Source organism: Scedosporium apiospermum, assembly GCF_000732125.1.
Source record: "Scedosporium apiospermum strain IHEM 14462 chromosome Unknown SEQ_SAPIO_0098, whole genome shotgun sequence".
Classification (NCBI taxonomy): domain Eukaryota; kingdom Fungi; phylum Ascomycota; class Sordariomycetes; order Microascales; family Microascaceae; genus Scedosporium; species Scedosporium apiospermum.
Window position 1 is genome coordinate 101,482 of NW_015971799.1, and position 27,820 is coordinate 129,301.

The 27,820-nt window shown below is 51.2% G+C and overlaps 4 protein-coding genes and 1 pseudogene across 4 annotated transcripts; all 5 read left to right on the top strand.

The window, feature by feature from the left end:
* Positions 1-2,610: 2,610 nt before the first annotated feature.
* Positions 2,611-6,561, top strand: SAPIO_CDS5207 (annotated as a pseudogene; the record flags this gene model as incomplete).
* Positions 6,562-7,712: 1,151 nt separating this feature from the next.
* On the top strand, positions 7,713-8,578 carry SAPIO_CDS5208 (uncharacterized protein; the record flags this gene model as incomplete). The annotated part of the gene is made up of 4 exons (XM_016787578.1): positions 7,713-7,715; positions 7,830-8,156; positions 8,258-8,383; positions 8,570-8,578. The coding sequence occupies 4 exons, from the start codon at positions 7,713-7,715 to the stop codon at positions 8,576-8,578; spliced, it is 465 nt and encodes a 154-aa protein (XP_016642593.1).
* A 1,569-nt stretch (positions 8,579-10,147) lies between these two features.
* SAPIO_CDS5209 (uncharacterized protein) lies at positions 10,148-12,847 on the top strand (the record flags this gene model as incomplete). Its single annotated transcript, XM_016787579.1, has 6 exons — positions 10,148-10,357; positions 10,427-11,236; positions 11,314-11,559; positions 11,639-12,043; positions 12,117-12,503; positions 12,593-12,847. The coding sequence occupies 6 exons, from the start codon at positions 10,148-10,150 to the stop codon at positions 12,845-12,847; spliced, it is 2,313 nt and encodes a 770-aa protein (XP_016642594.1).
* A 2,568-nt stretch (positions 12,848-15,415) lies between these two features.
* On the top strand, positions 15,416-16,889 carry SAPIO_CDS5210 (Phosphatidylinositol transfer protein SFH5; the record flags this gene model as incomplete). The annotated part of the gene is made up of 2 exons (XM_016787580.1): positions 15,416-16,083; positions 16,166-16,889. The coding sequence occupies 2 exons, from the start codon at positions 15,416-15,418 to the stop codon at positions 16,887-16,889; spliced, it is 1,392 nt and encodes a 463-aa protein (XP_016642595.1).
* A 3,756-nt stretch (positions 16,890-20,645) lies between these two features.
* Positions 20,646-23,502, top strand: SAPIO_CDS5211 (Uncharacterized protein; the record flags this gene model as incomplete). The annotated part of the gene is made up of 3 exons (XM_016787581.1): positions 20,646-21,873; positions 22,049-22,431; positions 22,531-23,502. The coding sequence occupies 3 exons, from the start codon at positions 20,646-20,648 to the stop codon at positions 23,500-23,502; spliced, it is 2,583 nt and encodes an 860-aa protein (XP_016642596.1).
* Positions 23,503-27,820: the final 4,318 nt, after the last annotated feature.

The window sequence follows — 27,820 nt, forward strand, 5'->3', positions numbered from 1 at the left end:
CCTCAGACCCCAGTCACCCCAGCCAATCATGGAGAATGTTGTCGTCATTTAGGAACATTTGGAGGGGTGTGTGTCAAAAAGGCCTCGAAAAATTTCCAAGAGCACTCGGACCAAAGAATTTGAACCTATCTGCGGGAAGGAACACACCAAAGCAGTTCACGACTCGCACCCACAGCCAACGCAGCAACACACACAACACACACAACACACACAACACACACAGACACCAAGGGCCGATGTATCTCTTTTTTTTTTTTTTTTTTTTTTTTTTTTTTTTTTTCCATCCTATTGTGACAATCTCCGGACCACACTTCATTGATGCAATAATGCATATAGCTGATCGGAACAAAGCGGTAAATCGTTCATGCGAGCAGGGACATGCTGGTCTCCTCCTATTGCCTCCGCTCCACGACGTACAAAGTATGTACAGACCCTGCTTCCTCTCAGCATGGCTGGCCAGCCATTTATTTAGTTCACTGGTCCCGGAGACAGGGACTCGGGCTATGTGGATACAGAGCCGGCTAGTCGCTTCGACAACCTGCGCGGTTAGGGTTGCAGGGAGCATGTCGGAGCGTCGCGTCTTTGCCGGACCAGCCCTTCGATCCGACATGGGCTTTTGCCTTTCCGGAAATCTTTCCCCTCGTACGAAGCGTAAGAATGGGATCGCAGTATGACGGAGTACCTGAGGTAGGCCACATAGTACAGATCCCACCCTCTCCGAAAAGGAAGATCTCGCGTGAGAAAAGGAAAGCAATGACTCGTTCTCTGGAGAGGAGGCTGTGCGGACATTAACCCCTCTTCCGCTGTGCCATATTTCCGAAGTAAGAGTGGGAGAAGCCTGGGGGCCCTGTCAACACCGCATGGAAGTTGCCGTACTCCCAGGTGTGCCAAGGCTCTGGCAGCAAGTTTTTCAACCCTTCCCTTCCAACGCTCCCCGGTTTCTCGCAGGAAGTGAGACTCGATGTACGGTGCAGAAGGACTCTATGCGCTAGAAATGCCTGCCCCAAGGCAAGGGACTTTGTGATATTCATCAACGTATTCCGAGTCAGCTACCTCTTAGGAGATACGAAGTAGTGTAGTTGATCAATTCGGGTGCCTCCTCCACTGTTTCGTAGGGTTTGATATAGCGCCCTGGACACGTCAATAGTGTACTTCATAGTGCAGTAGGTACATTCTCCAGTCCGGTTGGCTACGACGTTCTAGTGCGAAATGATGCTTCTCGTTCCCTACTCTACGAAGTGCTGGTATTAGGAGAATTGGCCGCTCTCACTCTGACAAGGGGGCGGGCCTAGAGTAGCACTTCGAAGGAGACATTTTCCCTCTTAAATTTGGGGAAATTGATCCCCGCCATTCTTCCAACCTCCGCTATCCACCCCTCCCACTAACACGGTGACCGTGTACCTAGTACTGCTTCCTCATACCGGTCCCTCGTGCGCCCTTGTCACTCTCTCTATAAACATTACGCCATAATTACGAATTACATCACTGCCAGCCCAACGTTCCAGGAGTATCCGGTACCAGCGACCCGCAGCGTTTCTTCGAGGCGCGTTGTGGGACGCAGGCATCTCGTTGCTAGTGAGAGACTAAGGCAACTCTCTGTGTGAAAGGACGAAGGAGTCACGCAACATAGAATGGAGCTGTTGATCACTGAAGCGCCCTTTGTCTGGTCTTCTAAGTTCTAGCCTTCTGGCGCATAGCAATATGCTGTTGTTTCCGTAACTTTGCTGTAGTCGGCAGAGGGGTGGGATTGAGCAGGTTGACGGACCCAGAGGCTTGGTGTCATAGTGTCAGTGTGTCATCGTGTCATAGTGCCTCAGGACACGACTTGAATTCTCGATGAAAGTGGCCCCTCGTCGTCGGAGTGGAGCAGTCCGTAGCATTAACCTGTTGCACCTTCCATACTTCGTGCAAGTCGATGCCTCTGTTTCTTTTCCAAAGTTCCCACTCACACACACACACCAGACACACACCGAGCCCTTTTTTTTTTTCTCGTCCTGTCCCTTTCCCTCATGTCTCTGTTCCTTGGTCTCTAGGCTAGGGGAAAATAGACCAGCACGTTTCATTTTTCTTAACGTCTCTTCCCAGTAGTTGGATTTCTTTTCGTTTCTTAATATTTTCTTTCTTAATACGGCATCCTGTAAGAAACTGCGGGAAGGTGCGCGCTTGTGTTTACGTCTCGAATGCTTGACTCAATCCATCATTGATCGGTTCCATCCACACCTACTACCGCCAGCCTTCTAGCGTTACCTCCATTATTACCCTTTCTGGGCGAAGAAGAAAAAAAAATCTAGAACTGAAGCCTTCCCAACATACACAAACCCACACACGCTGCGCTGTTCCAACCGGCTGTACCCCCATCTTCCAATCTTCCTCTTTCCCGCATCGATCCGATTCTCTCAGCATGAGCGTCGCGACGCTTGTTATTTTCCAGTGGTAGCTCTGTGGCCTTCCGGTCCGCTTCTCCACCACCACCACCTCCACCACCACCAGCTCATTGCACTTTTCGCCTTGGGATATGACAACTCGAGTCGCTCGTCTATCTTGTCCTAGCTGCACGAGTTGACAGTTCCTTCAAAGTCTTCCTATCCCCTTCCGCCCCCACCCCCCTCTATGCCGCTGCAACTGCAGCAGGTAGGGCTCGTCGATCTTCTCGAATCCGATCCACGACCAAACTTCGTCGTTGCTCTTGGGGCCTCAACCTCGACCTCAACTTCGAATCTAGCCTCGGCTTCCGCCACCGAGACTGACGAGCCTTATCTGCCGTCGATTGTTTACGCAAACCCTTCCCTGACCGCCTTCCCTCAGCTGTTGGATCTTCTTGCATCGAGCCGCGAGGAAAACCACGAGTTCTTCTGGAAGTGGATCGTCGCGCCATCGCCACCGCGAGACAAGGCTTCCTCTAGCGACGGTCGTGACGGCTTGGGCGATTCTTCGTTTTGGTACCTTAATCTCCTGTGGACGAAATCTGTGGTTCGCGGCTCGTGGGTTGTGGTCGGCGCGAATGACGAGCCGCCATCTTCTGAACGTCCTCACAAGATGCTTCAGCAAACCACCATCCCCACCCGCCAGGTGGATGCATCACCTTCCGCGGCGCTACTGCCCGAACAGCCTGGTGGACTTCCCCTAGCACCTCTTGCCGAATCGAAACCTGACCGGGAGCTGTCGGCCGTTCTTACCGCCTACCTGGACCAGGACCAACTAACATTTCTAAACGTTATCCACAACCAAGACTGGGCGGCGAGCCCTCTTGGTCCTCTTGCAGAGTGGCCTTCTCGTTTGCGTCAAATCTTCTACCAAATCATTACTGATTCGCACCCAATAGCCATCTATTGGGGGGAGAGTAGGATAGTCATTTATAATCACGCATTCAGCACTCTCTGTGGGACACAACACCCAGGCATCCTGGGAAAGCCCGCGCCTAGCGCATGGCCAGATGTTGAAACCGTTCCACAGTCCCCCGTGGCGCTGTTCGGCCGGCAGAATGAGTGGATGACCGTCCAGGATGAAGCCATCATATTTGTTACTGACAATTATGGCGCACCGCGGGAAACGCACATCAACTCGTCTATCACGCCTATCTTCGACGCGGGAGAATGCTGCGGCTTTTTGCATTCGATCCAAGATGTGACGGGTTCTCGGTTGTGGGAAGGACGAATGACCATGCTCTGTAACCTGAGCGATACCTTGCTGTCTGCCCATGATGTGAAGTCGTACTGGCGCAAAGTCATGGAATGTCTAGAAGAGCATAGCTCTGCCCTTGATATTCCCCTTGCCATTCTTTATTCGGTCGATTCCTACACGCACATGGCAAGCGATGATGGAGAAGCACCAAATGCGCCAAATAGTACGGCTTCTTTGGTATGCCTTCTGGAGGGGTCATTGGGTGTCCCCACTAACCACGCTCTCATACCGGAAACGCTCGACCTCGAACAAGATGACCTAGGCCTTGCCTCCAAACTCCGAGACGCTTTTCTTAGCCGCGAATTACTCGTACTTCGGGCCTCCGACGGCACCCTACCTACCGAGCTCTTTGAAGGTGTTGCGCTTCGTGGATTCGGCGATAGATGCGAAACCGCTGTCGTCTGCCCCATCAGACCAACGAAACGGAACGATCCCTTCGGCCTTCTCCTCTTGGGCCTCAATCCTCGACGACCCTACGATGACGACTATTCGCGATACGTATCACTCCTAAACCAGAAACTGTCTGCGTACCTGGCCTCGTCGATGCTACTTGAGAATCTCGAACGCGTTAATGCCGAGTCACACCTAAAGATGAATGGAAACGCAACTCTGGGGGCGGTCCGTGTTGAAATGTCCACCGGAGACACCGACGAGAGAATTCCTACCTTCGAGTCCGCCGATGTTGATCAAAACGAGATACCCACAGAAACCGGTAAAGATGACTCGATGGAGTCTCTCGCCGCCGAATCTTCAGAACCCGCTTTCCTTGTCGATTCGTCAATGGCCAGCAGTACCCCCGAGCAACTTTCTGAAGATGACACCATGGTTAAAATACACGAATTTGAGAAGCTCCAAAGGATGACGGAATTGGCGACTGTAGGCATTTGCGAAACGGATTTGAGTGGCAGGCTCGTAGAAGCCAACAAAGTCTTCTTTGAGCTGTGTGGGATTCCCAAAGTGGATGATCTACCAGCTGTTAACGTCCGACCCTGGGAGGTTTGTGTGCCGGAAGAGCAGAGAGTGGTCCTTCTTGAGATTCTTGGTCGACTTGTCAAAGATGGTATGCCTCAGACAATGGAGATTCAATTGAACACGCCTTGGTCTGCTCAGGACAGCTCAGGAAAAGAGATCACAGCTCCCAGATGGCTTCTTGCCACATTTATGCCAATTCACTCTTCAGATGGTACAATGCATGCCATCCATGGCTGCTTTAGTGATGTCTCTGCACAGAAATGGCAGCTGGAAAGCGAGCGTCGGAGGAAAGAAGAAGCCCTCGAGTCAAAGCGACAGCAGGAAAACTTCATGGATATGACATCCCACGAGATGAGAAACCCGTTGGGCGCCATCATCCACTGTGCCGACGCCATTGTCGCCTCATTATCCCAAGTTCATAATCTCAGTACTACATCTGACGTGTTGGAAACGCCAACAGAGCCCGCCACCCAGGCGCCTGGACATACCCAAGCGGGGTCGAGCGAGGCCAGTCGAATCATCGACGAGAGTATCGACAATGCCGAGACCATTATTGCGTGTGCGCAGCACCAGAAACGAATTATCGACGACCTCCTGACCGTATCGAAACTCGACTCTCAGTTTATTTCTATCACCCCGTGCACAGTGGATCCCCTGGTAATGGTTCGAAACTCTCTGAAGATGTTCGAGGTTGAGGCAAGGCGCGTCGACGTTGACCTCACGATGACTGTCGATACGTCCTTCGTCGAGCTTGGATCCGACCATTTCGATTTCGACCCGTCACGGACGAAGCAGGTCCTCATCAACCTACTTACCAACGCCCTAAAATTCACCAAGAATCGCCCTGTTCGCAAGGTGTCAGTTCTTGTCAAGGCATCGAGAGATAGACCTACCGACGAGACTTCGAGCGTCCGATTTATGCCGCGATCGTACGACGAGCCGACCCAGATTGGCAGATCGGATCCTGTTTACCTCATCTTTGAGGTCAAGGATACCGGCCGCGGTCTTTCCGAGGAGGAAATGCGCCGCCTTTTTAACAAGTTCCAGCAGGCCAGTTCATTCACCCACGTCAACCATGGTGGTTCCGGCCTCGGTCTTTTCATATCGAGGCGACTCACTGAGCTTCAGAACGGCGCCATCGGAGTTTCGAGCGCCCCGAAGCGCGGATCGACGTTTGCATTCTTCATCGAAGCGTATGTACCACACACTGTTTCTGTTTCTGTGGAAGAGGCTACGCTATCCACTTCAGCATCGGTCGTTGCTGGATCTACAACACCGACGACAGGTGTGGGAACTACCCTCGAAGCGAGCCCGGAGCAGGTTCAGCGACCACAGGAGGTGTCACCGCAGACGACCCCTCAAGCAACCAGCCCAGATCTAGGTCAGATCGCCGGAGAGAGCACAAAGCTTGACGGGATTTTGGTCGTCGAGGATAATAGCATCAACCAGCAAACCACAAAACGTGGCCTTACCCAGAAAGGCTTCAAGGTTGATGTTGCCAATCATGGCCTGGAAGCCCTCGAGAAACTCAAAAAGTCGAGTCAGCTAGTCGAGTCTATTGAGGATAATAATTCGTCCGCGTCAGGACCCACGGAGCCCATCCCCTTCAACCTAGTTCTTATGGACATCGAGATGCCGGTGCAAGACGGACTTTCTTGTGCCCGTAAAATCCGAGAGCTCGAGGGAGAAGGGATGGTCTTTTCTGCTAACGGAGGTCCTATTCCAATTATTGCGGTTAGTGCCCATGCGAAAGAGGCACAGGTGGGGGCAGCCCTGGAAGCAGGGTGTGATGATGTCCTAGTCAAGCCATATCGAATACCCGAGCTGATTGAGAAGATGGAGACGCTGGCTCAGCAACGCCAGAGCCCCAACCACCAACCACCAACTCCCGACGCCGGACAGCATTGAAACAACCGCTATGTTCATTTTCTTTTTCTTGCATGAAACTTCTTCTCTTTTCTTCTTTTTTCTATACCCCTGTATCTTTCAACCTCACGGTTTCATTCTTCTAGAAACCCGACTTCAGTAACCTCGGTTTCCTTCATTCTCTTCATTTTTTTTCTCTTCTTTTTCATCTTCTTATTATTTCATGCATCCACTGGTCATGGTCCGGCGGTGGTTTAAATTAGGGAAATATGTATCAATACATGCAAAAAACTGGAGCCAGGTTTTGCATGAAATTAGGAGTTTTAGCTTTCCTGTCTTCGGGACAGGGAGTTTGGGGTTCCCATTTACAAGCATCATTGTCGCATAACATCAAGGCGTCGCAGTTTTTTTTCTTCTTCTTCTTCTTCTTCTTCTTTCTTTTCTTTTCTTTTGTCTTCAAACTCCTTTCTAACTTCATGGTCGGGAGATGTCCTCGTTTCGAAGAACGGGGCAACGCCCGAGGGGAGGCTTGTTTCATCTCTCAAGACTTTGCCCGTCTTAGGTCTCCATGCGGAGTAGGGAGGATATGTGTCATGATGGTAGGATACTGGTAGGGTAGGGAATGATATCGCTTGAAGATATGGGACTGTTTTTTGCAATTTTATTTTGGAATTGGGTTATGAAATGGGGGTCTTGGAGTCCAGGAACATGAAGTGTCCACTCACCACCATGTTGGCTCGCCTTGGATATGTAGGACCGGCTGAGATTCCTCGGGGAAACACAATTAGATGGAGAGTGCCATGGATATAATTATAGAAGAAGAGATGTTAAGATATTTGATGCTAAAGAAAGTTGCGCCAAAACCGATACGCGATGCGATGCCAGTAGGCGAGAGGATGGACCAGCAATGGAACTGGAAGCTTCAATTCTTGAAGTGACAAGCGCAGTCGTCACACAATCCCGGTGACTAAGCAGAATACCCCCGCCAACCCCACCCACCCACGACAGCCCAAGCCAAGCCTCAAGACAGCCTCAGCAACGTCACTCCTTAATCAAGCTCGAGTCGAGCAGGCAAAAGCTGAAGCAGATCAACGCGAAGGACGCTATTCTCCCATCACAAGATATTGTGACCCCTCTCTCCCCCTTTCCCTTTGTCTCAAGGGATTCTCTGAATCCGCCCTTACCCTTTCACCATGGTAAGCCCGCCTCCTCTGCCACCTCCAAACCGACCCTGTCTCCCTTACCGACACGCTTGTATCTCAGACAGCTCCGGACTAACCGCAAGATCTGAAAAAAAAAAAAACCAACAGTCCCAATCTCTCCGCCCCTACCTCCAATGCGTGCGCAGCACCCTCACCGCCGCCCTCTGCCTCTCCGACTTCGCCTCGCAGATCTCCGAACGGCACAATGTCCCCGAGGTTGAGGCGCGGAGCTCGCCCGAGGTCGTGCTGACGCCCATGACGGTGGCGCGAAACGAGAACGAGCGCGTACTTATCGAGCCGAGCGTGAACTCGGTGCGCGTGAGCATCCGGATTAAGCAGGCTGACGAGATTGAGAATATTTTGGTGCATAAGTTTACGAGGTTCTTGACGCAGAGGGCGGAGAGCTTCTTTATTCTGAGGAGGAAACCTATCAAGGTAATACAGCCCCTTGTTGGATTATGCCGCGGTGGTGTGAACAGCGGCCTTGAAACGGAGGCGTGTTATGGACTACTGGTTAACACTTTCTTCGTTTCTAGGGCTACGATATATCCTTCCTAATCACCAATTTCCATACGGAGGAAATGCTGAAACATAAGCTGGTTGACTTCATCATCCAGTTCATGGAAGAGGTAGACAAGGAGATTTCCGAGATGAAGCTCTTCGTATGTGGCTCTATGCTCTTGCTCCCCCTCGAGACGTCGTCTGTGGGCGTATTGATGCTAATAATTCCAAACCTACAGTTAAATGCGAGGGCGCGTTTCGTTGCTGAGTCTTTCTTAACTCCTGTTTGTCTTACCTCATATCCTTTGAGCAGTATTGGAGATTTTTGCTAATTCTTGGAAATATAGTTTGATTAAGCTGGTACTTAATTGGGTGCCTTATCCTCCAAACTAGCAGGGCAGGGTGTCCTGCCGAGGATCGAGTATTATGACATATAGGAGACAGGCTTCTTTTTTTCATACACTGAATATAGCGGGAAGGGGGAAAGAATAGTCCCGGGATAGGACTGTCCCTTTTATCCTCGTTCACGCTTCTCTCTATTGCAGGATGGGGGATGAACCCGGGTCTGGTCCTCCGTATGGCCGCGTATCTGGTGTCAAAACAAGAATTATTGGGGCAGCTGATGAATAAAGTCTAGTAGGCGTCTTAAAACGAGAATTCCATGAGTTATATATTGCTGCTCAGTGATCGCTACCCTATGTCTGCCATTCCTTCCACTCACTCTCGTCTGCTCAGCCATGTACCATAGGCATAATTTCAGACGAAACTAACCGACCAAAAGCCTCGACGATACTTGACACATTCCAATTTTGCCCTGACAGCCTGGGGACTGCCTGCCGTGTTAATACTGCTAACCGTGTCGCCTGTAACCAGCACGAGGCATCACATCTATTCCAGCTAGATCCAAGCCAAGCAGCCACGACCGGGGAAGTCGAAGCAGTTACAGAGCCTCATAGATGCTTCTGAGCTTCTATTGCCACAGCGATCTCAATGGCCATCTAGCCCGGAGACTCTCCTGCTCCTTCCCTCAAGCCCATACTTTGTAGTCACATCTGTGGCTCTCCCCGAGAGAATCATCGCTTGCCGAACATCAATTTGATTCATTCCACCTATTTCGTGATCTGTTTCCTGTTTCCAATCCCGACCTCTCACCTGCTCGCATCTCTCTTCAACCAGAGTCCTCACATACTTAGGTCCGATTTATCTTGTCCTACCCCCAACGACCACTGCCGCCTCCTGGTAAGTCCTCAGTTGGCTCTTAGAATATCGCTCCAATGTACAAGTAATTGTATTTCTGTTCTCCCCATCCTCACCAACTCCCCTTCTTCTGGCCCATCTTACCGCATTATTTTATTTTCAAAAACAATTCTTGCAAACTTCCTAGTTTCTGCAATCAAATGTGGTCTCAGTCGACACCTTTCTTTTCCTGCAGTAGCCCCTCTCATCCTTCCCAATTCCCTCCTGCCCTTTCTTTCCCATCAAAGCATAGCACCTCTTCTTGGACCTCACGATGGGTGATGCTCTTGGTAATATGTCGTAGCTCACGGGCTGAGTATATCGCCTACGGCCATCTCTGTGATGACCTGAACGCACGATTCCGCCCTGCGCAGCAAATAGTGAGGCTTCATCTTTTCCAAACTGGAAGCTGCCCTCGTCATTCATCTGCTCGACGCGCTATTCAACTCGATATCTATTGACCTCGATCACTCCTGCCCGTTGTCCTGGTTTCTATTTACCAATGAATCAGTTCTCTCAGTGCCCTGAAGCGTGACTACAAAATCTGGCTCTCAATTCCACAGCTTCTCTACTTTCTTCCTCTCTCAAGCCATCAGCTTTTTCCGAACCGAAACGGTCAACCCCCTAATTCTCTATCTAGATTCTCCAGATTGAACTTGTACTGATACAAACAAGACTCGCAAAGCATCATGTCTGCCGGTGACGCCGCTCCGCGTGGTGGTTTCACCATGGCCAACGCCAACCGTACGCTTGACGAGACTCCCCAGTCTATTCGTACGGATCGAGAATTCCAGCTTCGCAACCTCGCCCGTCTTGCGGGAATGACCCCCGATCAAGACATTACTGCCCAGGATCAGAATGGATCCCGCTTCAATTCGACTGAGGGAAGTCAGATCACTGTAAGTTTTGCGTCTTGCTTAAATGTTATGTCTATTTGGCGACAGCTTGCTGATTTTTTCGGGGAGCAGCCTGACTCTCAGGATTCGAAGAACGTTTATTTTGGCCACAAGAGCCGTCTCAGTGCCAGCAGCAGTCTCGCGGAGTCGTTCGCCGAGGCCACTTACCAACCTACCTTGAGCGACATCCATAATTCCAGCATGTCTCCTAAGGGCCAATACGGTTCCGAGCAGAACACTTCCTTTGACAGTTCCCAGGACTTTTCCGCTCCTAAGGATGAGGGACGCTCTCATGTTTTCAAGACACCCCCGACCTCTTTCCCTGGTAAGACTTCTACTGGCTGGTTCTCCGACAAAGCCTATCGCGGGGCAATGCTGGGTCTTGGTGACGACAGCGATGCCCTTGGAGGCTTCATCATGGACAAATTGACCGGTGAGGATCGCATCCCTCAGACCGTTGGTCCTCCAACCACTACTTTTGGTAGTCCGTTTGATGATGAGTGTGTTGAGACTGCTCCTCCGTTGACTCATGTTCGCCTCGTCGGTACCGACTTACATCGGTCTCCAACCCCTCTGCCCCGAGGTGGTTCTTCTAACAATAGCGTGCTCCTCGCATCCGCTCGACTGTCAAAGGCCACCGAGAAGGTTAACTACCTCGTCTCTGCTCAACAGCAGAACGTTCAAGGTAACGTTGCCGTCAACTGTGGTCAGGCAATGCCTCACCAGGACAACTCGCTTGGTAGCGGCTACATTCAGAGCATTCTCAAGCAACCTGGCACGATGACCCAAGCTGCGATGCTTGGCCACCACAGACATAATTCTGCTGGTCCCATCAAGTCTCCTAACTCTCGTGACTTCGTCCAGAAGGACGAGGGTAACATGGTATGTTTGTCTTTAGAACCCATTCCCGCCCCCTGGTTTAACTCTTGAGGGTATTCGTAACTAACATTATATGATAGGGACATCTTAACCCCGGCGCTCAGCCATTCGTTGCCCCTACTATGCAGAGTCAGCGTCCTAACACCGTTCCCATGACTACGTTTACTCCCCCTATCGTATCCAAGCATCTCGGAAGCCTCCTTAGCGGTCCGGGCGGTGTCCCCAGCCTCGGTCTTATGCTGGATGCCAAGAATTTCCCCTTCGTTGAGACCGCTATCCAGGAGCGTGATGGCCCTCACCATCCGGGTGTTATCAAAATCACCAACGTTAGTATCACCCCATCCGACGGAGCTATACTCCTAACCTACCCGCGAATCGTCCACCTGCTGACACGAGCTCCTTTAGACGCCTTTCGATACCAGCCGCAACGAGGTTGACGCGTTCCTTGGTCACAACGCACGCCTCTTAGCCGACAACATGGAGCCCATCCACGTCATCATGTGCCGCGTCACCGGAAAGACGTTGGACGTTTACGTCGAGTTTCAGTCGACGGGCGACGCCATTCGCGCGGTCGAGCGTCACCTGAAGAATTCGGCTGCTGGTCGCCCCAGCAGGATCGGCGACAGACTTGTCGAGGTTTCCGTGGCTGGCAAGAAGGATCTCATGAGGGAGTTGTTCCCGAAGGCTAACGGTGTCGAGTGGACGGATGGCCAGCCGTACATTTACGAGACCTCGGATTTCCCTTTCCGAGGTTTTGTTTCTGACGAGGAGCTTACCATGTTGGTTAAGCATGTTGAGAACCCTCACCGAGTAAGTTAACTCCTGAGATACTTACCTCATCGCAGTGGAGGATAGCTACTAACAGCGGTTGCTACTCCCGCAGTGTCCCTTCTCTCGTGATTGCCCCGAGCGTCCTTTCGAGTGCCTCATCAGCCTGCTGCGAAAGTTCCCCTGGGAGCAGACGCAGTACATCACCATTCGCCAGCGTTCCCACATTTTCCAGACCACGTACCGTCTGATCCAAATCCTTCGGGCCAAGGTCATTAGAAAGGTCAACGAGGCCCGCTTGACCACTCGCCTTCTCAGGCGCCTGGTAACCACCGCCATGACTTGCCCTGGTTTCACTGTCATGCAGAAGGATGACGTTGCCAGGCTTGCGGACTTGAGTCCCGGTGAGCTCTCTGGATTTGGTCAGCCGCAATTTGCCTATCGATGGCGACACCAGTACGCTATTTCGGTGAAGCGTGGTCTTCCCTCCGATCTGATTGAGGTATGTTTGCAGTTCAAGTTTGAGGGTTTATTGTGGAAAGGGGAGAGAGGCAGTTGAGAAAAGCATCATGCTAACATGACCAATTGCAGTGGTACATCAACGTCATCGCCCAGGAAACCCGCGACAATCTCATCCACTTCCCGCTCAAGGAGCGCCATGAGATTCAGAAGCTCGGCGGATACACGGATGACTACTGGGGTTACTTCTGGCTCGAGTTGTGCATGCCCCATTTCCAGGAGTTCCAGAAGTTCACCCTCGCCCAGGTTGCCGAGAGGGAGTTCGCGGCCATCGAGGGCATTCTTCGACGTGCTGCTAAGAAGATGGGCGCCTCTGACGTCTACTAAATAAGGCCTTTTGGCTAGAGGTATTCCCCTCGATCCTTTGTGTTGATCTTTGGATCTTTGGGGGGGGGGGGGGGGGGGGGGATTTCGATGTGTATGGTAAGCTCAGACCGGACCTCCTCAAGACTTCCCCAGTGAACATGGCAACGAGAACGGAGTAAGCTAACTGCTATGTAGATGGGAGGAAGAAGTTTGACCAAAATTGGAAGATAAGATTATAAGTTCCCGGGGCGTTAAGAAGTTGCGACAGGTATAAAAATTGGCATGTAACGGGGCGGACATTGTTTTTCTTTCTGCAGTTGTTCCTAGGAGATATTCTGAGACGGCGTCCGGTACGATGGTTACAGGTTTTTGCATGGCACGCAAGTGTTTTAGCGCGGGCGGAGGAATGGAACTGCCATGAAGATTCTCTACTACTTTGTTTGAGACGAATTTCGGTATATAACATGACCACTCAGATTAATACAACGTTGGGAACTTCCACCGAGTCTTGGTAATAGTGTTTCATGGTATGAACATATGAAGTGAGCCGAGTGGTGGCTTATCCGGTACTGTAGACGGCGGGATGGGCTTTCGTCCGTATGTCTCGTCCACCTTTTTCACCATGAGACTATTTGTGCTAGTCATGAGGAGAAGAGAGGAGAGACAAGAAGAGGGAGTGTAAAGAGAGGACAAAAATTAAGCCACAGCGGAGACAATTTTAATAAACAACAACAATGTTATTTGTTGAAACGAATCTCAGGAATCGTGCCCGGTATGCGTCTTTAGGTAATGCAGGAAAACAAGGTCAAGGGATTCCACTCCCACACTCTCTATTGCTCTCCCACCTAACTCTTACTCAGGAAATAGTGCGTTGCTCTAACTGCGGGTCTGGTCACGGCTTCTCGAGCGAACTGGCGGCAAGGTGGTGGACGGATCCTTCGCTCCGTTTGATCGTAAGATCTCGTGTCTGCAGTATGTGAGACTTGGATGTGTCAACCTTTGATGTGTGACAAAGAGCCATCATCGACTGAAGCTCTGAATATTGAAATGTCCTCAAACCAAAAGAATGAAATAGAACTTTCCGAGGTCGGAGTGGAAGATGGCGCGAAGGCGTCCGGGAGGGGAAGTGACAGCTGACGTGCTGATGGTGTTGTGGTCGGAGACAACTTGGAGTGATCGAGAAGATGCACGGGCACGAAGTAATTGGTACTTGCACTGATTGATAAGAGCATCCATCAAACCAAGTGGGGGTGAAGACTCAGTTGCAGGATGCAAGCACAATTGTACTGTGGTGTACCTTTGTACACTACTTCGTATTAGGCAGCTCAATCAATCGCCGTACGAAGTACGAAGTACAGGACTTCGTAAGCTAAAACTCTCCCTTCCCATTCTGGAAGCTTGGGCCAATGGCAGCTCCGCGTCAGGTCCCGAGAGACAGGTACCAGGTACCAGGTACCACATCTGTATGGGGGAGGCAAGACAAAGAAGCGCGAGAACGAACAGTTACGAATGCTCCGGAGCTGGCTGCGGGAAATGCCACGCCTCAACTACATGATCGTACGAAGTAGCCTAATATCACCTCAGTTTTGCGCGGAACTACGGTCTTGGCGGAAGTACGAAGAGATGGTTGTGTTGTAACCTACGCCTGCGAGCAGCTCCTTCTCCGCGGGAGGAGTGGGAATACTAGACCTATTTGATATCGAGAAGATGCCTCGTGGTGGTGAGACAGACCAATACCCTCTAACATATCGGTAGTGTGCTTTCAGTAGTGGTAAATGGTCTTGTCATGTTCGGCCTCGCGTGGCACGCCATAAGCAAGCGCAGCAATCCGTTCATCCCGTTTCTTGTTTAGTAGCTAGTGGCTTTGAGTTTCCGATTGCTCAGTCTCAGGAATACGAAGTAGAATCTTGAAAGAGAAAATGCTTCGTGTCAATATAATATTTACGAGACCGCTGTCAGCCGTTCTCTAGTATACCAGGCATCAATTTCCCCCTCTGCTCCCCACAACTTTTATTCTCTGGTACCGGTACATGCATTTGTGTCCAGAAACGGCTGGGGACAGTGCGCCAGACCAGGCTGTGTAGCACTAATCCCGGGACCCACGTTCCTGGCAATTAACCTCTTACAGGGACAGCTTAGTCGAAGCCAGTGGAAAACGAGTTTGGGAGCTTCAAAAAGGTAGCTTCATCAAACCGGCAGTCGCGACACACTCAGGTATTCTCCGTCCCCTGGTTTTTCCTTTGTGCTCCCGACAACCACCAACCATCACCCGAGCAATGTTGCAACCGAAATAAGAAGAACGTTCTTCCTCGATCAAATTTTATCTCCACCCCCTGGAAATTTTCAGCTCGCCCATCTGCAAACGCAACCGGCAACATAACTTTGATCCTCATTCTTTCCCCCGAAATAGTGAGTAGTCCCCGACGCCATCGAAGCCTATCAATTTCTCTACCAGAATCCCCCTTTCATCTTTCCACCTATCTACCGTATCTTGGGGGCCAAGACCATCTCGATTGCCTACAGCTTAGCTCTAACAGCTGAGCTCTCAATAGATATCTCCATCCCCACGCATTGGCAGTCCTGCCCATCATGTCCGCCGAGCCGAAGGTCGTCGAGAACCAGCCCACTAGCGAGGTCGTCGCTGCCCCCGCCGATGCTCCTGCTCCTGCCGCCGAGCCCGCTGCCCAGGAGACTAGCGCCAAGGTAGAAACCGAGACCACAACGGCCGCCGATGTCGCCCCCGTCGCTCCCGTCGTTGCTGACACTCCCGCCGTTGCCGCCGTAGCAAAGGAGGATGTGCCAACAGCATCGGAGGAGCCAGCCAAGGGTAACAAGGAGGAGAGTCCTAAGGAGGAGAGTCCTAAGGAGGAGAGTCCCAAGGAAGTGGTCGAGACCCCACTGGATAAGTTCGCCAGCCGTCTCGCGGCTATCAAGGAGAAGACTAGTTACGATGAGATGTGGGGAATTACCCTTAGCGACCTCTCCCATGCTCCCACAGCCATTGTTCTCCAGAAGTTCTTACGTGCCAACAATGGAGATGTAGCCCTGGCCGAGAAGCAGCTTACGGAAGCTCTCAAGTGGCGAAAGGAGACCAACCCTGCCAAACTTCTCGATGACAAGGTGTACGACCGCGCTCGATTCGGTGATTTGGGTTTCGTCACTGTCCACAAGGCAGATGACAGTAAGGAGGAAGTCATCACGTGGAACGTCTATGGCAGTGTCAAGAGCAACAAGGCCACATTCGGAAATATCAAGGAGTAAGTAATTATCCAACTCGCTCCGGCACACATACTGCCCTAGAGGTTCAACATCAAGAGACTAACAGACGGAACCCCTAAGGTTTATCGAGTGGCGGGCTGCTCTTATGGAGTTGGGTGTCCGAAAACTCAAACTCGATGAGGCTACGGCCCCTATTCCCGAGGGTGCCGAAGACCCCTATCAGTTGATTCAGGTTCACGACTACATGTCCGTCTCATTCTTCCGCTTGGATCCCAACGTCAAGAGTGCTAGTCGGGAGACTATCCACGTCCTCTCCGTGGCTTACCCGGAGCTCCTATCCCACAAGTACTTTGTCAACGTTCCCGCCATCATGGGCTGGGTGTTTGGAGCTATGAAGCTGTTCCTTGCCCCGGCCACTCTCCGAAAGTTCCACCCACTTACCTCCGGTACATCTCTAGCGAGCGAGCTCAAGCCTTTTGCGGCGACCCTGCCCAAGGAGTATGGAGGCTCTGGCCCTAGCGTCAAAGAGGGTCTCACCGTTAAGCTAACCGACACGCCTGCTCCTGCCGAGAAGGCTGCCAAGGCCGCTCCTGCTGCTGAACCCGCACCTGCTACGGCGGAGGCTGAGCCCACCAAGCCTGTTGAGACTCCCGAGGAGGCTCCAAAGGAAGCTCCCAAGGAGAATGCTCGGCCAGCGGAAACCATCCAGGCGGCAGAGCCCAAGGTTGAAGAACCCAAGGCTGAAGAGGCTGCCACCAAGGATGCTGGCGCCGAGGCCATTGAGGAGACGGCCAAGGAGACTAAGCCTGAGACTAAGCCCGAGGCTCAACCTAAGCCTGAGTAATTTTTCCGTCTGCCTCATTTGGACTTCCACTCGTCACATAATAGAACACAGGGAACGATGGAATCAAAGGAAGAAGGGGCAAAAAAAAAAAGGGAACAGGGTTCCTCGGTGTGTGATGCAAGTTGAAGATTTTCAACGCGTCGTGGTTGTGGTTGTTTATGTTCGGTCTCGATTTCTGGCCGGTGATAATACCCCATCCTTGCTTGTTTTTTCTTGTGTTTTTGTTATTGCATTTTAGCCTTGTTTCATGGAAGACAGGACAGCTCACGGAAACGGATGAGAAGCTGGCTAGCTCTTTTTTTTTTTTCTCCTCTTCTTAAAATCATGGGATTCGGTTGACCTCGTCTTGTTTTTTTTTGCCCCTTTCTAGTCTCTCGCCCCTTGAGGCGCGTCTCTAATGGCAGACGAAGAATAATGGGGATCAGTACTTCGTAAATAATAGATACAGTGTTTACACTTTACAGTCAAGTCCTTGACAGGTGTCAACTGAGCGTGCTTGAGGGACAGATACGAGCATCTCGTCTTCCCGGCATGTTCCTGTTTATCATTCATCGAGGAATTCTTTCGTACTAATCATGATTATTCAACTTCCGTATTATCTCCTAGATAGCTCGGGATCAACCGTATGAAGAGGACCCTAACATCACCAACGGGCCAATAGCCTGGAGCGTAGTTGCAGCAAGACAAATGTTGACCAACACGACCAAGGCTGTCCAGTGGTCCTCGTTATGAAAGAGAAATGAGATCCTATGAGGCGAATGGTATGGGCTATTCTTGTAAGCGACAGACGTCAGATAGACGTAGCGACTTGAAAAGATGCTTTAGGATCTCTGGGGCATTGGCGTACACTGCCCATCACAAGTTGATAGACCGCTGTGCGATGAAGGCGGTTCGCGTTACAACGATATATTTGATACTGGCTTGCCAGCTCCAAGCTAATAGACGTTTGATTGCGTTGGTATTCCTCTAGGGTCAGATAGGCGGGCAAGGCATGAATGGACTGGTACAGAACCGATGGTCGTGCAAACAAGAGCTAGTTTACAGCATTGGTAACGCTTTAGAGAAAACCATTCCATCCCATCCGTTACAGTGTCTCTAGAGCTAGAGAATGCTTTTACGCAAACTTGCCCCCGTGGTTGTTTAGGCACTGAGAAAACTTTCCCCCTAGCCGTCTAATGGGCTCTCCCCAACCTTTGCTCGAGGAGATAACTGCAAGATGTGGAGGCGGTGTGAAGGAGATGGCCTAGAACTCATCCTCTTCAGTTTGGGCTGTAATTATAGATTAGATACTCACTGGCCAAGATTAAACTGATGGAAATTTGGCTCTATATCAAGGACTGGATGTTCTTCTGGGGCTCGATGGATGTATGGTCACGTAAAGAATCGTTAGTTTGCTGGCCAACCGGCTGTCGTTCAAACAAGTGCTGCTTTACAACATCGGTGACACTTTTTTACAGAGCCACTCGCTTCCATCCGTCATGACTTCTCTAGGAGAGCCTAAGAGTGAGTATTTTACGCAGTCTTTCTCGGATGGCTGTTTAGGCAGTGAGAAAAACGTCTTCCTAGGCTGGAATATCCGCGGATCTCTCCCCAACCCTTGCTCGAGGGAAAACTGCAAGGCGCAGAGGTTATCTAAGTGCCTCGCTCTAGCAAACTTTTCGCCAAACCAAAACGGTTAGGGTGTTTTTAATAGGGTTTTACAATTGCAATGTTCTCTGTTCGTGGCCTGAGGAAGAGTGGCGAGGTGAGAGCGGTGATTCTTGAGATGAGGGACAACTTCGTGGAGCAAATTGGCAAGGACTCGAGGACCATTCGCCCAAACCAATGTCCTCCCATGATATGACGACACGCGTAGAGGGAAGGAGTCAATTCATCTCGGAGTGAGTTGACCCCTGTGCGTAGGAAGCGTGGCGGAGTGTTTTATTGTAGCACCTGGACACGAGAACTTTTCACCTCTCTATGAGATAGGGTGTTAAGGACGAGGAAGGTGGCTCTTTTCCAGTTGCGACATGCCTAGGGCCCAAGCCGGAGGAAGTGTGGCTAAGCTAAACCAAGACATTTTGCTTGCAGATGTCTACTCATATTTCGTATTGGTATTGCGCTGCTGACACCAAAGGCACGGCACTCGAGGAGAAGCCAGAGGTGAGACGAGACTTCGAAAGTCCTCAAGTGGCTTACCAGTGTTCGCCGTCGTCCGGCTCAAAGTGCCATGTTCCATGCTCCATGTCCTCTTCTTAATGCCCCAGCCCCTGTCCGTTCGCTCTCCGTTCGTTGTCCGTTCCTTCTAGTCCTTCTTAAGTTGCCAGTTCGGGACGATGAGGTGGAGTGGAAGTTGTTTCTGATACCGCGGCCTGCCTGCCCCGTGAACCCGGACTAAAGGTACCCGCTACCTTTCTCTTTGGAAACCTCAGTCCGCCCTCACCCTCGCCCTCGCACGAACCGTTCCAGGTCAATGTTGACGTGCCTGGCACGTACTTCTGTGGAGTAATAATTAACACAAATAGGGAACGACTGGACTCTCTGCAGTTAGAGTCTACCAATAGACGGGCAGAACGACAAAGAGCATTGATGACTAGCCTCGATGTCTCCATCCCCAGCCCAGCCCGGTCCAGCCCAGAAGTTCAACCTTTGGCCTTCGACTTCGACCTCTCGCCCAGAAGAGGAAAGGCCAACAACACCAAAATAAAAAAAAAAAGGAGCCCGAAGGGATCGGATCAGAGACCACATCCACCCAGGCTGAAGACGACGATAGCCCAGATCATACACAGGTACTCAATGGTCAATATTCCCGTTTGAAGGCTAACGATCAAAGGCCCTTGATGCGCTTACTTCGTATGCCCCTCGATCCCAAGTTCCCAACGAAGTTGGCTATTTTCTGCTCCGTCCAACGACGCGCCTGCAATTAATACGCTTTTTTCCCCTTGCTATTTCCCTCCCCCTTCACCTTAACTCTCCTGGTTTAGCTCCCGTCTACGCCTACGAAGCGCTCCGTTCTGTGTTTCCGTCCCATGCACCCTCCCTCTTCCTTCTTCCTTCGTTCGTCTATTAGACTATTGTTACTATTAGCCTCCTTCCAGTCTCCTTCCGAAAAATATAGCGTTTAACCCTTTCCTCCTTTCCTCCTTTCTTCCTTCCCCTCCTCACGCCTTCGCCTTCGCCCTCGCCCTCGCCCTCGACACAGACCTCAGTCGCAGGGGAAAATAATAAAGAAAAATAATATTGGAAACTGCGACTTAAACCCAATCGAGTTACTATCCGATCGTCCCTTGCTTCATCACATTTGCACCTGCTTGGCCGCTTGGTCTGGTCTTGCTGGATTGGACTGAGTTTGTGCGGTCTGGACCCAGTCAGTTATATGCATGCACTAAGAGATATTATATCCCTCCATTTTCGAGCGCGTGTGTCCGTGTCCCGAGACCTCACTTCTTCACTTTCTTTTTTCCTTCCCTCCCCGCCCTCCTCCCTCTCTCGTCGCTAAACTTCAATTGCCAACTTCACCTTCTCTCCTCAAACCATATCTCGTCTAAACACACTTTGCTGGTCTAATCTCTGCATTACCACTCTCCATCACGTCTTTTTTGACCTTCTCGTTGCCGTCGTCGCGTCTTTTCAACGTGTCATCACCTGCTTTATTCGCGCCTGTTGACTCTTGTTGACTCGAAACAACTCTACTCTCCTGTCACACACTAGCACACACGCGTTCATCCACCTGCGGTTCTCTCTTTGTCTTTCTCACTCGCATCGGGTCAGTCCGCGATGTCTCTGCCCACCGAGAGCAGCATCTCGGCTGCTCCCTCGGTCCTGCCTCCCCTACCCCTTCTCGATGCTGTCCTGGACGGCTCTGCCGACCTAGCCTGTTCCTCGTCAACTGTTTCCTTCGCGTCGTCTGCCGTCCACTCGATCAGCTCGACACCTCCCACCTCCGTTTCCGACTCCTGCAGTCAGTCCTCGGATGTACCGAAACTCGAGAATATTACCGTCGCCGTTGATACGCCGCCTCCCCCCGATCTACCCGTTTCCGATCCCAATGGAGACGCAACGCCCCACGCCGCGTCAGCCTCCGCATCACGCCCCCGTCGTTCTTGTGCAGTTGCGACCTACAACTTGAACGAATTGAGCGGCACGTCGGCTCATGGAAAACGACGCGCCAATGGCGACATCGTGGCTGAGAAGCGCCGCCGGACGATTTCGGGTGATACTGTGGTTGCTCGTCAGAAGAAGGACCGGAATGACGGCCTTGCTGCGGCCAAAGATTCAAAGGGCTTGTTACGCGCCGGAATTGACGCGTTGGATCTCCAGTGGTCCATCAGCCAGCTCGACACGCCTCCTTCGCACCGTCGTTCGAAGAATGACCTACCTCCTCTCTCCACCAGCCTCCGCTCTTCGGCGCGTCTTGCCGGCGAGAGTGCGGCCGCCGCGGTTACCTCCCAAATCGCCTCTCTTAGCAAGCATGGCAAAAAGGCCCTGGAAAATACTGCGTTTGCCATGTCGCGCGAGCTTAAGCGCCTCCAAGACACCAAGGAATTCGCTCACATCGACGACCAGCCGGTGGTCCACACAGTCTGGAGCAACGGAAAGCTCGTTACTCTTACAAAGTCGCGCCGCGCGTCCGCGAAACAAAACGCCAAACAGAACGAGACCTCGTCCAGCAAATCGACGGCGGCGAAGGAAGAAGAATCTGCCCCGGAGGCTACCGCGCCTACGAAGAAACGCAAAGTCAAGAAATACCTAGAGAAAGGCCTTTATGCCGGTCAGCCAATGCCGGATACCTACACCATTGGCCTCACGACAGCTGAGAAGAAGCGCATGGCCCAGATTCCCGAACTGAAGTCGTTGCCTCAACCCACCAAGGTCCTTCCTTTGCCCATGTACAATGGCTTGCGTCTCCTGATTAAGGGCAGGGACTTCAAGCTTCCATTCGACGTGTGCAATCCCCTACCACCTGGCCAACCCAAGCCTGATGAATGGAGGAAGATGACGAAGAGTATGCGATCCTGTTTTGGCTTCTCTCTCTCCCTCTCTTTTTTTTTTTTTTTTAATTTATTTTTATTTTTATTTTTTATTTTATTTTTTTTTATTCTCGCTTGCTTTCGGTTTCTTGATGGAAATTGGACACGGGAACACTTCGAATTGGGTTGCACTAACATATCTTTTTGCAGATCGGTTCATTGGCGATTCGAAAGAATACTGGAGGAAGACTCCTCACATCAATGACTTCCAGTCCAAATGTGTCTGCAAGCCCGAGGACGGCTGCGGCGAAAGCTGCCAAAATAGGATCATGCTCTACGAATGTGACCAAACCAATTGCAACGTGGGCAAAGAGTATTGCACCAACCGCGCCTTTACCGACCTCGCCGAGCGTCGCTCTGCCGGTGGAAAATACAGAATCGGGGTTGAAGTCATCAAGACGGCCGACCGAGGTTATGGCGTTCGCAGCAACCGCTGTTTCGAGCCGAACCAAATCATTATGGAGTACACGGGCGAAATTATTACCGAGGAAGAGTGTGAGCGGAGAATGAATGAGGTCTATAAGAACAATGCCGTATGTTTTCCCACTTCTCTCTCTCCCCCCCCCCCCCCAAAAAAAAAAAAAAAAAACCACCGCCGCTTGAGGTTGGGCTAATCTTTGGATCTCCTTTAGTGCTATTACCTCATGTCTTTCGACCAGAACATGATCATCGACGCCACCACCGGATCGATTGCGCGGTTCGTCAACCACTCCTGTAACCCGAATTGCAGGATGATCAAGTGGATCGTGGGCGGTAACCCTCGCATGGCGCTCTTCGCTGGTGACAGGCCCATAATGACCGGAGAGGAGCTTACCTACGACTACAAGTTCGATCCATTCTCGGCGAAGAACGTGCAGACATGCCTCTGCGGGGAGCATAATTGCCGTGGTGTCCTGGGTCCGAAGCCCAAGGAGGCTAAGTCGGAGGCAAAGGGAAAGGCTGTGAAGGCGGCGCTGAAAGATTCTGTCAAATCTGGCAAGCGCAAGCTCAAGGAGCTTTTGGGAGGCGAAGATGAGAAGGGAAGTGCCAAGAAGCGCAAGATTAGCAATGCCAGCGGTGTCAAACGCTCGCTATCGAGCGCGAGCTTGAAGGCGGCGAAGGGTGCGGCCACGGTGGTCAAGAGGAGCGTATCTGCGGTGTCACTCAAAGCTAAGAGCAGTTTGGGCGGCCTCAACGCGAAAGGAAAATCGCCTACGACGAAGGCACAGTCCAAAGCGAGCAAGACCAAGGCGTCGGGGAAGGGGACGCCTCTGAGCGCGAGCAAAAAGCGCAACACGCTAGTCAAGCAGCAACAGCCCCGCAAGATCGCGTCGACTGACGCCCTGAAGAAGACGAGTACGGGTAGAGTCACGAAAGTGTATGCGAAGGCGCAGCAAACGCCTTCACCTACGAAGAGGCAGGCTAAAGGATCGGCCTCTCAAGTGCCGGGATCGACCATTGTAGCGGCGGCTGCTACTGGTTCCCAGGCCTCACCGGGATTTAGAAGTAGCCCAATCTCGAAGAGTGGTCGCGTCCGGAAGCTCACCGAGAAGGCGGCTTCGCCACGCATGGCGATGGAGCTATCGAGGGCAGCTCGAGTTCGTCTTGTGCAGTCGGATGAGTGAGGCCTCCTTTCTATCTGAAATGGGGAAAAAAGGGGGTGTATTTCGAAGGTAGGGGAGTTTAACTACGTCCAGACACCTTCTGGATAACGTCTAGAAGGGCGAGGAAGTGCACTTGTTTGCATCTGGAGAAAGGGGGAGGGGTGGGTTAATGCCTGTGGCTTTTCTGGTATTTTTTTCGTCTTCTTCTTTTTTTCTTATCACCTTTCACTTGTATTTCTTCTTCTCTACCTTGGCTTACGGTTGGGGAGTGTGTTGGCCTATCATGAGCAGTGGTGGACGTTGGGGCAGGGGTGTTTGATGGGGGGTTCGGTTGAGACGTTGGAGGATATTTGGGAAAAGGCAAGTTCCCTCGTGTGGCTCAAGGTTTTGACTCAACGTTCTTGCCTCCACGGGGCAAGGGAGAGCGGCGGGATAGTCTAGGATCATTAGGAAGCAGGTTTTCGAATTCACAATTCACACACCCTTGAGCTGATATGCTGGGAAGCTCCCACGTCGACAGTGCTAACATTGCTTTTCCTTGGTTCGCATGCTTCCAATTGCCCTATTTCGGTGAGCGCCGGTCTAATTGACGCTAACTTAACCTGGATGCGATCATGCGCAAACCTTGCTCTTTTTCCTCGTCCACAGCTGAAGCGGAGCGGAACTACGAAAGATGGAGAGAGAGAGCAAGGAAATCTCGTCTCAACCAAACATATGCTCGACCCGATGCCATTCAGACCCAGTGATATTTGGAATTCGTGGCCTTGTTCTTGCTTTGTAGTATCAATTGGGACACAATCACCGTCGCTGTCCCCAAACTTTTACCTGGAGCTGCAAGGCGTTCCTAGCGACCCAGAAACCAAAAAAAAAAAACAGGCGGACGCTTCCCCCATACATATGTGGCGTCGTCTTGGTGGTTATTTTATGTAAGGCGTTTTTTTGACTCTTCAATGTTCTCATTTTGACCCTCACCGCTACTCGAGCCCTTCCAATTGATAGCCAATTGAGCTTGGGAGGGCAAGCATTTATGATCACAGCAAGAAACAAGGTGTATGTGTATGATGTGAAGATGAAGAAGCACACGAGGCTTTTTCTGTTTCCTTCTTTTTTAAGGATAAGAGCCAAAACCAGATCGGTCTAGAGATTGAATTGAAGAAGTAAAATCTAGTCCGTGAAGGTAGGAGATCTACGGTCATGAGGGGATTGTTGAGATCCCAAGTTGGAAAAGAAACATGTCATGGGAGTGAAGCAAAAGTGAAAGATCCATGATCAAGAAAGTGGTGGAGAAGAAAAATACATGAAGATGAACAACAACAAGAAGAAAAAGAGTAAGAATAAGAACAAGAACAAGAAGAGGATACAGAAGAAGATATAGAAAAAAAACATTGATGAAAAAAAGATACAGAAGAATGAAGGAGGATGGCTGGCTGGCTGGCTCGAAGAAGCTGGACAAACGGTCGAAATAGGCAGTCTGATGTGTAAGATTAAACAAGGCAAGGAAAAGGAAAAGGGAAAAGGCCAGGCTCATCTCAACAACAAAAGTATTGACAGAGAAACGGGGAAAGGGGAAGAGAAGGCAGAAGAAGACAGGAAGAAGGAAAGAACCAATGGGAAGAAAAAACACGGAAGAAGAAATGAAGCAAGACGGAAGAAAAAAAGAAGAAGAAGAAGAAGAAGAGAAGCGATGGAAATGCAGGCAACGTGATCCTCCACCCCTGCAAACCTGCAAACCATGCAGCATCGAGCATGGTTACTCCATCTCCCTGCAAACCATGCTCCATCCCACATGGTTCCTTCACCTCCCTACAAACCCTGCAGCTCCAACATGCTCCCCACACCTCCATCGAGGAATATGCAAAGAATCCATCCACAACCGCCACCACTGTCTCAGTAAGAACTCCCCGGGAACTATTTGCGCCTTACTCCCGAGGTTGGTGTGCGCCACTCCGATGTGTCCCAACGAACCGCCGGTCAAACCAGGAATGGAGGAGAAACTCCTAGCCTTCGCATAGTGCCGGCGGCGGTTCAAGATTCGTAGAAGATGGCGACCTTCATTTCGTCTTGACCTCCTGCACGGGGCATTCGTCGCACCGCCATTCGTGGCAGTTCGGGCAAGCTACATCATTGTTGATATTTAGGAGTGCGCAGAGGCACTTGCAGCACGTCCAATGCGTATAGTTCTTCATCTTGCAAAGCTTGGCTTCGGTGGGAGCGAAGGGGGTATATGTGCTCTTTTCCCGCTCTTTGGGGAATGACGTGCCGTTGAGTCTTGACTCGAACTTGAGATATGGCCGGGACGGCTTAGTAGTTCGGAAAGCCCGTGAGAAGGGGATATGTGAAATTGGGAATGAGGATGGCAAGGAAACTGGTGAGATAGCTGGGAGACCTAAGAAAGCAACTTCGGACGTGTTGATGGTTTGAGGACACTTGAGAGAATGAGATAATGGAATTGGCGATGATGGCGAGAGCGAGTGTATTCAGAGCATCTTCTTGAAGATCGAAATAACTCTATATAAATAACTTGTAACGAGCTATCTTCCCCCGTCGGATGGCCGTCCATCAAAGTGTAAACACCAACAGCTTCAACGAACATGAATCGTGCAACCGTGAAGAGTCACCGAGGTAAACACCGGAAGTCTGCACACGCCAATGGCTCAGAGAAAAAAAGGTGTAAAAACACGCTTCATGATGACCAGGAGCGCTCTTGTGTGCGGCCGCCTCATGAAGCGTTCGTCTCTGGATGGTCGAGGTGATGCCATCGAACATCATGACGTGCTCCCGCCCTTCTGCGTGACGCTCGCGTGTCCCCCACAGCCACAAGCGTCGCTTTCCCGATCTCCAACCACGAGAGAAGAATTCCAGAATGCTGGAGGCTTCGGTTCGTCTTCTCGGTGGGTGGGGAGCACTTTCTTGGCTGCGCCGACATGGTGAAGGACATGAATTGACTGTCATGTGTCATGAAGGCATGCCGATGCACGAGATGTTGGGGCCATTGGCGAGCTGTAACGTCCTCTTCGGTCTCCGGTTGATGGCTAGGCTTATCGAAAAGGCGAAAAGGCGGAGGGAGCTCATCGTGAAGCAACGATGCGACTTGATGTCAACTACCATCCGAGGACTTCTCATGTTTCCGGTGAGAGATGTGGAAATATCACTAGGTGAACGATCAATAACTGAAATGGAACAAAGGCGTCATGAAGAGAGATACAGAGAAACACTTGGGCAGGTCAATGTGTCGTGTGAAGGCATGAGATGGCCCAGGCGCTGGGAAGAGCCAGAGTAAGGACTGCACTATCGTCAACCGAGCCACATTCCGCCTCATCATTATCATCTTCATCATCATCATCGGGGCTTCATCTCCCCGGCGCTCACGTTCCTCGCCGAAAAGAGTATCAAGGGAAAGGATGTCGAAAGGGAAAAGCAGCGAGCGCCTTGTTTCTTCCCAATGTCGTGAACTCGAAGCTCAACCGAGGGAAAACTCAACCGGGGCGTGTTGAACTGAAGCATAGATCGAATGGATCATGTTGGCATGTTCGAATTGCCCTTCGGTACATTAGTGCAGTGAAGCGAAGCGCAATGCCCAAACCATTGGTGTAAGTGGGAAGTGGGTCTGACTGATCAGTGGATCGTGACAATATAGAGGTCATAACTCAACCAAAAATAGCCAATTAGCGTTGGTAAAACCATAGGTAGTCCTTTTCGCCCTATTGCAAGGGTAAAGCTGTAGGGGTGCAGTGCAGTGCAATGTAGACTTGAGGGATTAAAGAGATTAAAGAGACGGCATTATGAGGCTAGAGAAGTCATCGTCACGATCACCTTTCGTTGGGTGAGAGGGGGAGCGCTGAGCAGCTTCACGACGATGGCACCGGTAACTGTGGGCTTTTCTTCTCAGCTGTCAATGGTCGTAGGCTCATGGAGCCTCTCTTCGGAGACACTCTGTGCGACGTTGCGAGCGAGACCGGGGTGCTGCCCAGCTCTCTGACAATGAGTAAATGATGTTGCAGAGCATTAGATAAGCCGCAAGCAGTCTTGGTTGCTCAATAACTTCCATCAATAGAGACGAGCGCGAGAAGAGAATGTTCCATCTTATAGACATTTCATCGGTCGACATGATCGAGGAAATCTAGGAAAAAGCGCAAGAGCCGCAAAGGACTTGGCGCCCGGATGACATCAAAGGTAGAGTCCAGGTGATGGGAGAATGAACGCCGGGCTGTAATGCCCAGGGTGGCCGCGAATACAACCGTGATGCGCCGCCATTGGGCTTGTTTGAGAGTAAACAAACCCGGTGTTGGCTCCAGAGCCTTGCAAACAAATCCCTATTTCGAGAGTATCATGCGCAGAC